Raw genomic sequence first — 12,619 nt, forward strand, 5'->3', positions numbered from 1 at the left:
TTCTGATAGTGAAATCTCCTGATGAGTGAAGCTCAATCATTTAATGAGGAAGTGGGCTAAGAGCCCTCGGCCCCTTCTAATCATTTTTTTATAGAAGTCAGCCTAGTTATAAAGTATGAGCCTCCTTCAGTATTACCTGGGCACCTGGTTAGGTTCTCTCTATTTTGGTTTCCCTTTCATGAATTGGCTTGCCCTAAATTAATGAAGGGGAACAAGGACAGAAGCTCTTTCCCACTAGAGAAGGAGCTAACTCAAACTGGATCTTGTTTATGCTGAAGAGAGAAATCAGATTCCCACTTGGGTAGGATCAGTCCAGGGGCAGTAAGAGGATCTGAAATGCTTGAGACATTCTTTCTCCTGAGAGGAGCTTCTCTTTAAGTTAGCTTTTTGACAGAAGGGAATTTACAAATTATTATTAATAATCAAATGGTATAGTATTCAAATTAATTTTTTTCATTTGGCAAAGATATTAGAGTAATTTGCCATTTCCTTCTCCTGGGGATCAAGTTAAATAGTTACCTACTTAGGGTTGCACAGCTGCTTTCTGAGGCTGCATTTGAAGTCAAATATACTTGACCTCAGGTTCAGCTTTCTATTCACTGAGCTATCCAGCTACTTCTGTGACTAACTATCCTTCTAATAATCCTGAGTAGTTATTAATAATAGTAGAGTAGTGGAGGTTGGATTGGAACCCATGTTTTTCTGGGTCCATTATTCTCCACTGTTACTTTTTCCTCTAATGCTAAAGCTTAGTTATTACTGGATTTCATATAGTACTATATCCACTAAAATCTGTATATTTGGTGTAACTGATGATAGTGAAGATGATGACCATATTTTCTTTCTCTTCAGGAAAAAAAGTGCTAAGATTAAGTCAGGATATAAGCGGGAACATATCAATCTTGGCTGTGACATGGATTTTGATATTTCTGGACCGTCAATACGAGGAGCTGTGGTACTTGGCTATGAAGGCTGGTTGGCAGGGTATCAGATGAATTTTGAAACTTCTAAATCTCGGGTGACTCAGAGCAACTTTGCTGTTGGCTACAAGACCGATGAATTCCAGCTGCACACCAATGTGTAAGTCAGAAAAGACAAGAAGTTTTGGTCCTGTCCTTTCTCTCTTTCTTTCCCATCACTAGTACTTGTGGCAGAGAAGGTACCTGAGTGTTGGAAATAATGAAGAATGAAGGATTCATTTAACATTGGCAAAAGATTTGTATTTTGTCTCTAATTTGTATTAGTCCGTGTGTGTGTGTAAGTAAGTAAATAAATAAAATTTCTAGGGGGCACTTTTTTTATGAACTAAGAACAACAAATATATCACTTTGTAAATACAGATTGGTTGCAAAAGCACCAGACAGATTTTAAATTAGAAAGTGGACCTAAATTATAGAAGTTATCCTTGAAAGAAGTTGATGTAGGGAAGAATGAAGTGTCCGAGAAACTTATTACAGAAGTTCAATTGACCAAAGGTAATCATGGTGATAAGATAACATGAGGTAAGCACAAACTGTTCTTTCTTTTCCAGTAGAAGTCACCAGAAGTTAGGCTTTTTTTTTTTTTGAGGCAGATAAGCATTCTTTTTTTTTTTTTTTTTAAATTTTAAGTAACTTTTTTATTAAGAATCCATTCCGAATTTTTAAACATTATCCCTTCACTCACTTTTTCCGCTTTTTCCCTCCCACCCTCCACCCCTTCCCCCAGATGGCAAGCAGTCCCCATATATTTGAATATGTCCTAGTATATCCTAATACAATTATGCGGGCAGATCCAAACAGTTTTTTTGTTAAGGGAGAATTATTAGAAGGTAAAATAACCAGGAAGAAAACAAAATCAAACATTTACATTCATTTCCAGTTTTTTCTTTGGGTGTGCTTTTCCATCATTGATCAATTGAAACTGAATTAGGTCTTTTTTCAAAGAAACCCTTCCATCAGATTTCTTCATACAGTATCGGGATGTATATAATGATCTCTTGGTTCTCTTCATTTACTTAGCATCAGTTCATGTAATTCCCGCTTCTCTGTATTCATCCTGTGGTATTTTTACAGAACAATAATTTCCATAAATTCTTATACCAAATTTACCCAACCATTTCAATTGTGGGATCCCAGCCCAGTTTTTAAACATAAAAAGGGCTAAAACATTTTGGCACATATTGGTCCTTTTCCTTCTTTAGTATCTCCTTGGGGTATGCCCTGCACAACCTGGATAAAGGGTTACAGTTTTGATAACTTTTTGGGCATAATTCCAGATTACTTACTCTCCAGAATGGTTGGATTCGTTCACAGCTCCACCAACAATGTATCAGTGTCCCAGTTTTCCTGCATCCCCTCTAACAATCATCATTATTTTTTCCTGTCATCTTAGCCAATCTGACAGGTGTGTAGTGGTATCTCAGAGTTGTCTTAATTTGCATTTCTCTGATTAATAATGATTTGGAACACTCTTTCATATGAGTGGTAATAATTTCAATTCTACTGCCTGAAAATTGTCTGTTCATATCCTTTGACCATTTATCAATTGGAGAATGGCTTGGTTTCTTATAAATTAGAGTCAATTCTCTATATATTTTGGAAATGAGGCCTTTATCAGAACCTTTAATTGTGAAGATGTTTTCCCAGTTTGTTGCTTTCCTTCTAATCTTGTTTACATTAGTTTTGTTTGTACAGAAGCTTTTTAATTTGATGTAATCAAAATTTTTTGTTTTGTGATCAATAATGGTCTCTAGTTCGTCTTTAGTCACAAATTTCTTCCTCCTCCACAAGTCTGAAAGATAAACTATCCTATGTTCCTCCAATTTGTTTATAATCTAGCTCTTTATGTCTAAATCATGGACCCATTTTGATCTTATCTTGGTATACGGTGTTAAGTGTGGGTCCATGGCTAATTTCTGAGAAGTTAGGCTTTTTATTATAGTTGGAGACTATCTATTTGCTTATGTGTTTCAGACCCATAGGTACCTCTCTTCAAATTTAGTTGGGAGAGTTTTTCCAATTCTTTCTGAGATTTTTAAAAACCAAAAATACAAATTTGGAAACAGACTTTGAGAAATATTTTAAACTCTCCAGTGACATATGACAAGACTCTCCCAGTTGTGCTATAGAAAATCTCATTTCCCATTTGACCTCAAAAAGGTGCATCAATTGGTAGTTTCTCTTGCTATTTCTCCAACCCAATTTTCTCTAAATATAGTAGCTCTGGATTTGTCTGTAGTTTTCAAATTAAAAAAAAGTTCCTGGGAACATGTAAATGCTTGGAAGATATAAATTAGCTTCTAGTTCATTAAATCCAGTTTTTGTCTCTGACAAAATATCAGTTTTACCAAATTTCATAGACTAGAATTCTAAATGTAATTTCTTTCAGCCATATTGATGATTTGACATTTACTGATAGAGGGCTTTTAATTTTTGAGATGGCAGCTAGGATTTTGTAGTAAAGGTATAAATTTTTAATAGTTGATGTTTGCATAGCATTTTAATGTTTGCAAAGCTCTCTAATTTGTCTTCTTGATATCACAATTTCCTAAAGTAGTTACTGCAGATTTTATTAACATCATAGTATAACTGAGGAAACTGAAATTCATAGAGGTTGTGGGTTGGTTAGAGTCACATAGTTTTAGAAGTAGGATTGAACCCGGATCTTCCTGATGACAAGTATGGCTTAAACAGCAGGTCAGCCTAAACTTGGAGCTAGATCTAATCTTTTTTAAAGAATGTCAGACTGATGAATTGGAACAGTGGGATGTTTATTTCTAATTAAATTTATGGAAGTATTTAACAGCCAGTTTGGGGGAATAGTTCTTTTTATTTATTTATTTTTTTGTTGAGGTAATTATGCCCAAGGTCACACAGATAGGAAGTGTTAAGTGTCCAGAGTTATATTTGAATTTAGGTCCTCCTGACTTCAGGACTGGTGCTCTATCTACTGTGCCACTTAGCTGCCCAACAGTTGAAAGAGAGAAATAAATCAATCAATAAGCATTTATTGAGCATTAACTGTGCTTCAATTTCCATTTTTACAAAATGAGGTCAAGTCCAACCAGACTAAATGGATTTTGAGCCCCTCCAGCTCAGACCTTTGACAGTATCCTCAATGATACTTTACCTTCCAGAATGGACTACACTGTCAATGAAAAGTACCTTGATGAAGCTATTGGAGCTCACAGGTACCTATTAAGGACTGGCTTGGTCCTTGACACTAAGAATAGAAAAATAAAGAGAAGACCCACATTGAGAAATTCATTATGGGGTTTGGATGTGGGGGTATTTTCTTTTTATCTTTGAAGGGTCCCCCCCCCCCGTTTTTTCTTATCTCTTGGGTGTCTTAGAAAGAGAAATGAAATAATCACTTTGGTTTTCAAAGCAGGTTTTTCAGGCTGTGAGATGTGGACAAGCCTAATGCTAGATAATTTACCAGGCAAGTAACTGGCTCCTGCAATCCCCAGTTGGCAGCAATGAAAAGAATGATTTGGAGTCAGGGGATCTAGGTTTGATCTCTGTGGCACACTTTACAACCTGTTGTGTGATTTTGGCCAGTCACTTAACATCTTAGTTTTCTCTTCTTTAAAATGTAAATGTTAGGTGACCTGTCAGTGGGCATACAGCTGTAGAGGCTATGTTTTGTAGGAAGGGCAATAGCAATGAGTCATAGAACAAATTAGAAATGCAGTAGGGGTTTAAAATATGAGCTTCTTGAAATTTTGTAAATTTATAGAACAATGCTTATAAATTAGTTGAGTGAAGGAGGGGGTGAGGCGGTTTTGTATGTGAATTTTTAGCAATGTGAATAAAAAGAACAAAATGAATGTGACAAAAATGTGGAAAATGTGTGACAAAATGAGGAAAGAAGTTTGAGGGATGTTCTGAAAGCAGTAGGTGATAATAGGTTGAACCAGGCTATAGAGGGCTTTTAAAAACAGCAGCCAGTTTCATTTGGGTTTTACCCAGAAACAGCAAAAGAATAGTATAGTTCAAAAAATTCCTGAAATACAGGAGTCTCAAAACTGGGAGCTTATTTAAATGGAAAGTCCTGTTTGGATATTCACATCTTTTAGTTTTCAATGTGCTTAAGTGTTGAGTAGCTTAGAGTAAGAATTAGATTCTTCCGACACTGCTACTGCTTCAGTGGCAGCCTTGGATAAATTTCATTGCCATCCTTCAGAGCATATTGCAGCTGTCCATTTTGGAGGTCATGATATGTAGCTAACATTAAAAACTATTCAGAAATCTCTACAGCTGAAGGTAATACCTCAGAATGTCAACTATAGCCAAGACAGGATTCTTGTGTCTCTGCATTATCTCCCATAATATTTACCATTTTAGACTGTAGCTTTGGTTTATTTGGCTATTTGGCTTCTTATAGAAATTTCAGCTATCATGTAGCAGTCTTCAAGTGGCTGAAATATTTCTCTTACCTCTGATCATCCCTGACTCACTTTTCTGTCCAGTTTTTGGCAGGATATCATTTCATACCTTCTTAGTAAAGTATGATAAAGACTGTGTTATTTAAAAGTTTTTTTGGTAAATTAAATTCAGTACAATTCCATATGTATTTTTATAAAGTGCCTTCTCCATTTTGTAAATTTGTCTTCCAGTGCCATTTTACTATTTGTTTTCTGTGTTCAATTATAGAAATGATGGCACAGAATTTGGGGGCTCTATTTATCAGAAGGTGAACAAGAAGTTGGAAACTGCTGTCAACCTAGCCTGGACAGCTGGAAATAGCAACACTCGTTTTGGAATAGCAGCCAAATATCAGATTGACCCTGATGCCTCTTTCTCTGTGAGTACATGTGTCTTCATAAACTTGAAAGGAAATGTAGAACTTTTTGCTGTTTTTAAATTTAGTTATTGTGGGCTTCAGGAACTCCAGGAAGCTTTGGTTTCAATAATTTGTCCTTTATTTATCTCTTAATGAGCTTGCAGCATGCATTGGGTTTTATATGTATACACTTTTATTTTTAAAATAAGAAGTTTCATTAATTATTTTTGGATCACATTCTTTGATTTACCTTCTCTATTTCCTATGAACCTTCTCGAGTAACAAAAGAAAAGAATTAAGCAAAATCAGCCAATAAAGTGGACAGCCCTCATTAAATATTTAAAAAGCTCTCTCCCTCTGGTGGATAGCCTTATAGTTAGTTGCCCATTTATCACTATTAGTGAAATGTCTCATGATACCATTATATATTGTGTTAACAGTTCCTGTCGTTTGTAACTCTCTTCTCTGGAGTGAGTAGAGATGACTCCAGTCATGTACCCTCAGGTTGGCAGGAGGTGAGGAAAAAAGAGAAGGAAAGCAAATGTCATTGTGCTTTCTATACCTTTTCCCACCTTCTTTCAGCCTTCTCCTTATGCCCTCCAATCAATTCTTTATACTTCACCAAGTTACTGGTTTTATATATGGGTTTGGAATGAATGGATAGTAATTATCATCTCCCTGGGCCATCTGAAGTTATGTCTACTTAGAAATTTTTGACAAGGAATTGCACCTTTTAAAATGGCCAAGTAATTTAAACAGTTAATCTTTCTTGGGGTGATTGTCAGAAGTTATATTTCTAAGAATAAGAAATGCATGACTCCTTCCTTGGAAATAAGATCTTCAAGAATTGTTATATCAATTTAAGCATAACATTTGCACACATTTTGCATTCACTCTCTTAAGAATTCACTTCAAGTTTCCATGAACTCTGTATTATTTGTGTTCTGTGTAAACATAGGAAATAATTCTATGCTGAATCCCAGAGTTTTGTGATTAAAAGGTGATTAAAGAATTTAGTTCACTTTATTTATAACACTTTTAACCCTTTTCTTTTTCCTCTAAATAGGCTAAAGTGAACAACTCTAGCCTGATAGGCTTAGGTTATACCCAGACTCTAAAGCCAGGTAAGAGATATTTGTGGATAAAATCCACTTTTTGTCTCAACAGTAAAATTTTTTGTGTTGCATATTGTTGCTTGTGGGATTTTTCTGTAACATTTTGTATTAAGGTTCGGTTTGAAAGACCCTTAAGCTAAGAGTTAAGAAAACAAGGCTCTAGTCCTGGCTCTGCCTTTGACTCATGGGGAAACTTAAAGCCAAATTGTTTCCCAATTTTGGTTCTCATTTTCACCATTGGTATAATAATAAGGTTAAATGATGTCATTCGAGAGGCAGAATAGAGCAATTGAAAAGACACTGAATTTAGAAGCAGAAAATTGTGTTTGAATTTTGGCTCTGATACTCATTACTTTTGTGACTTAGCCCTTCAGGGCTTCAAAGAGTGTAGCCCTCATTGTAAATTCAGGTTGTACCATTTGACCTCCAAAGTCCCTTTTCAACTCTTCAGTTTGTGTTTTCTAGCCTTTGAATTCTGATTTTTACCACTAGTCTAAAAGTAATCCCCATTATTATAGAACAGAAATGGAAAAGATAGCCTTACTCACTTCCTTGACCTATGTACAAATCTTAAATCTTTTCATTATCTAAATCCTGAGCCATTTGGATTTAGGAAGCATTTAAAATTCTTTCAAGGAATTGATTAGTGTTAGACGTGATCAATTTCTGCTTCTTATGCTAAATTTATGCAATAGATTCAAACTTGGAAAAGACCTTAGAGACTATTTATTTTTATTATTTTTATTTATTATTTATTATTATTTTTTCATTTTTGAAGATGAGGAAGTTTAGGCTCAGAAATGGTGAGGGCTTAAAATCTCACAATAAGTAAATGGCAACAAGACTAGAGCCAACATCTGCCGAGTCTAAAAATGTTCTTGCCTCTACATATTTAATCAGGGTAAATCCAAAGACTTGGTAATGAGTTCTAGTATGCCAGATACATTGGGGAATAATAAGTGGGGAAAAACATGAAGTTGGTTGTTACAGGATACTTCATACTCACTGCTTAAAATGTATTTCTGGGATATAGATCAATGAGGAGGGGGGGAGGGAGAAGGAGGAGGAGTAATGGACCCTGGTGCACTTAATTGTTCCAGGCAAGATAAATTCCAGTGGGCATTCCTGGAGAATAAGCTCAGAGGAGAAAGAACTGCTTGAAGGTTTAAGTGACAAACAAATAGTAAAGTATCAGGCAAATGTGAGTTAATTGTGCTGAACTTAATATAGAACCTTGACAAGAATTGTACAAGATGTGCAGATTTCAAATAGATGTGATCTGCATTGGACAAGGATGCCCCACATCAGTGAGATCATTCTTTGATTTGAATATTATTAGCTTTAACCAACAACACTCGTACAACTAAAACTGGATTAAAAGATAATTGAGAAATGTTTGACAAAATAAATAAAAATACAGCACAACACATATAACATTAATTTGTGATTTTCTAAATTAATATGTAGCCAGCAGTTTCTTTTTCTTTGATATTACTGGTTTAATCAATATAATCTGGCCTTGAAACCAGAGGAAGACTTAGATTCAAGTCTTATCTCTGATATGGTCATAGGCACGTAATTAACCTCTCAGTATTGTAGGTGACTATCTAAGGCTTAAGGTTCCTGAGTGGGTACTGACCTGCTCTAATAGTGGGAATTTTTATAGTTTCCTATATTAAGGAGTTCTCAAAATTTTAATTCTTGAAATCTCTTTACACTTTCAAAATTTAGAATCCTGAAGAATTTTTGTTTATATGGGTTTTATCTGCTGATAAAACCATATCAGAAATAAAAATTGATGTTTCTTAAATATTGATTAAAAATAATATATTACATGTTAATGTAAATAACAATTTTTGTGTAAAATCAATTGCTTTTTAAAACAAAAAAATTAAGTCATTATTTTACACTTTTTGTTTAATAGAAAAAAGCTAAATTCTTTTAATTTTTTCTCTATTCAATCTCTTCTGATATTTTGTTTTGATAGAACCATATAAAGAAAATCTTTTCTCATGCAGAAATGTAGTTGGAAAAAGGAGAGGCATTTTAATGGGCAAATGATATGTTAGTTAGAATTCCTGAGTCTTGGTGATCCCTATGAGTACAGGACTACACTTTTCGAACTTCTGCCTTATGCCAATGAAATTGCCTGTCATAAGTTTTAAATAAATTCTTAGTTTTTTCTTCTTCACTTGATTACATAGTAGTATACACATATCAACAAGAAAATACTTGTGTAACTTGGTTGCGATATTATTTGGGATTTCTCCTAAAAGATAAAGATATTGTCTCTGCCCTCAAAGAACCTATAAGTTCTATTAGGAGGTTCTGAATCTTTTATGACTTTTGTAAAATAATTTAATCTTTCATTTATGAAATCTTCTTATCCCAATTGTTTGCATTGTAGGTATCAAACTGACATTATCAGCTTTGCTGGATGGCAAGAACGTCAATGCTGGTGGCCACAAGCTTGGTCTAGGACTGGAATTTCAAGCATAAAAGAAGTTGTACAATCACTTAATTTTAAAATATTTTGCAGGATAGCTACCTTCAGAAATTAGTGTACCTTTTCATGTTGTATGTCTGGGACGCAAGTATTGCTATGTATCAAATCATGTTAGACCTCCAGGTTAAAGATGATGCAGCTTTAAAGTGTTATCCTTTCAGAGATACAGAAGAAACCCGACTCAGAAAAAAGGTCCTTTCAGCTCCAGGCTTTTGAGGGGATATGTGATGATTCCCACAACAGCTTTCAAAATTCTCTAAGGATTGAAAGGGTGCATTGAGCCACCTTTTTTTTTATCTAGAGATAGCTGCTAGTGGAAGGCAATGACATGTAGGCATTTAGTAAATGTGGACTGATTAAATGAATGAAATCTTGACTTCCTGAGAATTCATGGTCCATTGCAGTCAACTTGGTTACATATCTATCCTAAATGGATAGAAAGAGACTCATTCCTTAATGGAGTGAAAACTAGTATGAAAAGTGGACTCTTTTTTTTTTTTTTTTAAGTCACACTCTCATGAATTGTTCCAGTCTTGATTAGTTACTTCTGCCAAAAGTTGTCTGCAGAGTCCTTTAGGTGTTTACTTTGTACCATTTTGTTGTGGAGCCAGTTTGGTGTGATTAAGCCAGTAATGTAGTACTTAATTCCCAGTTTCATTGTGGTTCCATTCACTTTGACTGAGTTCTATACAAAGAGGCTACCAGGACATAGAACTTTAAGCAGGGAAGAGTCTGTATAACTGTGCTCACATAGTGACATCACTTGGAATCAAAATTGGACTTCTGTTGTATTCTCACACTAATTTTTTTTTTAAGCAATTAATGGATACATTTTAGAATCTTCCATATTGTGTGGAATTAGACACTTTCCCCTCCAAATGCTGTACTTACCACCACTTAAAAATACAACTTGAATAAAATATTGAAACCTCTGTTCCCCTTGTATTTATTAATTTATTTAACATATCATAGCTGAAATAAAAAGGTGCATGGGTTTAGAAATATGTTGAATACTTTTGACCTTTTTCCATAAGTATATCTTATTTCGATCATATAAAAAGAAAGCTTAAAAACATCTGTGTTTGAAATGGATTTCAGACAAAAAGAGTACTACTTTTCCTTTGGTTCTAATGCATGTCTTGCCTCGAGTATCAAAAAGTACATATGTCAGTATTTGTTGTAATATTGTCTATGTCTCTGTTTATGTAGATATAAATCTGGCTTGTGTGTTTTTTTTTTTTTTTTCCTTTTTCTTTTTTACACCATGGCTGCATTTAAGGGATTTTGAAATGAGGGTTTGTTAGGTTTCATCATGCTGTTTGTTGGTAGGATCAAATGAAATAATAAACATGAAACATTTGTAAGTTATTTGATTTGTTTGTTAGAACTATTCTGATTTTAGCTTTGTATACCTGGGTATTAGTATAACACCTTACACATAGTAGATATTTAACATTTTTTAACTGAGTGTATTCTTGAATATAGCTTGGTATATTTGAAAGGTTACTGACCTTGGACTTTGGTTAAAATCCTGTTTCTTCCAATTATTACCTATATAAATTTGGGCAAGTTATTTAACATTTTCTGGATATGTTTTCTCATGTTTGGAACTCAATCATTTAAATGTCTTTTGTATCCAAAGCACTGTTTCAAGTTATAAGAAAATAAAACAGTCCCTGCCTTCAAGGAGTTTACATTATATTGTAATGACATAAATGGGAAATAGATAATATATACTTAATTGGAAGGAGAAACTATTTCTGTTTTCCCTTCTGGTATTAGGACTATGGAACCTTTAAACAAGGCTACCTTATATTCTCAGGATTTTTTCCAAACCCTGATGTCAATCAGCATTTATATTACCTTATGAGAATATCCAGTTACTCAGGGGTGAGATGAAGTATAGGGTTTGGTTTCATCCTCTGAGCTATTTTTTTCTCAGGGAAAGTAGAAAGGTTTCTTTGTTCCAACCCCAGAATATACTATTGATTTATGAATATCTAGTGAAGAGGAATATGGAGTACTTATATTAAGGGAACTTGAAAATCGAAAAAACCAATTTATTCTGGGCCAGCGGTGAGCTGCCTATTTTTATGGCTTACAAGTTAAGAATGGAATTTTCATTTTAAAATAGTTTTTTCGTTTAAAAGTGCAAACCCCATACTTTGCTCCCCTGTCCTGAACTACCCAGATTGAGTCTAGGCCATTTAGTCAGATTTGAGGTCTTGCTTAGTTTGTGGCTGGCCAGAATTAATGTTGTGAATGGTATAGACTGATTTAGTAAATTGCTCTTTTCAACATTGGGGTCAAGATAAAATATGTTCAGCTATGAATGATCAGTCCAGTAAGATCTCAGAAGGCTCTTCTACTGATTGGACACAAATAGTGTTTGCACATTTGAGACAGAGATTTCTAGATTTTCTTATCTCATGTTTTCTTTGTACTATTACAATTCTGCTTTGCAGAATGCAGTCATCTGTGATGTGAACATGGCATACTTCGTTTAAATGTTTAGTAGCATTCATATATTGTCAAATCTTCCCAGATAGGTCTATTGTGAGTGAGTGTTGTGCCAGGTGTCTAGTGTTTATTCTATGAGATGTAAAACATGAAATCTCAGCTATGACATTTACTAATCATGTGATCATTTTATACCAATTAACCTCAGTTTCTTTGACTGTAAAATTGGGGTAATATTTGTAATTCATACTTCCTAGTATTATGGAAATCAAATGAGAAAACATACAAAAACACTTTGCATATTTGGAAATATAAGCTACTAATATTATGTTAGAACCACTATCCTTAATAGATCTGATCATGTTACATACCTAGAAATTCAGTAGTTCCCAATTTGCTTCTAGGATAGATCCTCAGCCTGTTATTTAAATGCCCCCACAATATAGCTCCTTCCTGTCTTCCCAGTCTGTTTCTTATGATTTTTATAAATTCTGAGTTCTTGTCCAAATGGCCTAGTAGCAGGACATAGTATTCCCTCTCAATGTATTACACAAGTGTTCTCTGATGCTTAATAGTGCCTTCGATCACACTTTCTCCTTTTAGAGCTTCCTTTCAATACAACTGTTGTTTTTAAGGTGAAGTTACTTATTCCTATTGACAGCCAGGAAGTGGAAGTCAGTATTTCAATCTTTTAATTTAATTCCTGCACTTTCTACTGTATCATATTACTTAAATAATTTTTGTTAAGTTTTAATGTATCTGACTCTTCATG

At 34.3% G+C, this 12,619-nt stretch overlaps 1 protein-coding gene across 2 annotated transcripts in view; it reads left to right on the forward strand.

The window, feature by feature from the left end:
* Window positions 1–10,322, forward strand: part of VDAC1 (voltage dependent anion channel 1) — a 31,747-nt gene extending 21,425 nt beyond the window's left edge. For both annotated transcript variants that reach the window (XM_003756463.3, XM_031953060.1), the window contains exons 6-9: window positions 853–1,080; window positions 5,637–5,787; window positions 6,833–6,890; window positions 9,289–10,322. In XM_003756463.3, coding sequence (XP_003756511.1) covers window positions 853–1,080; window positions 5,637–5,787; window positions 6,833–6,890; window positions 9,289–9,380 — 529 coding nt within the window. In that variant the 3' untranslated portion in view covers window positions 9,381–10,322. The remainder of the gene's footprint in view (window positions 1–852; window positions 1,081–5,636; window positions 5,788–6,832; window positions 6,891–9,288) is intronic.
* The last annotated feature ends 2,297 nt before the right edge of the window (window positions 10,323–12,619 follow it).

This window comes from Sarcophilus harrisii, chromosome 2 (assembly GCF_902635505.1).
Source record: "Sarcophilus harrisii chromosome 2, mSarHar1.11, whole genome shotgun sequence".
Taxonomy (NCBI): domain Eukaryota; kingdom Metazoa; phylum Chordata; class Mammalia; order Dasyuromorphia; family Dasyuridae; genus Sarcophilus; species Sarcophilus harrisii.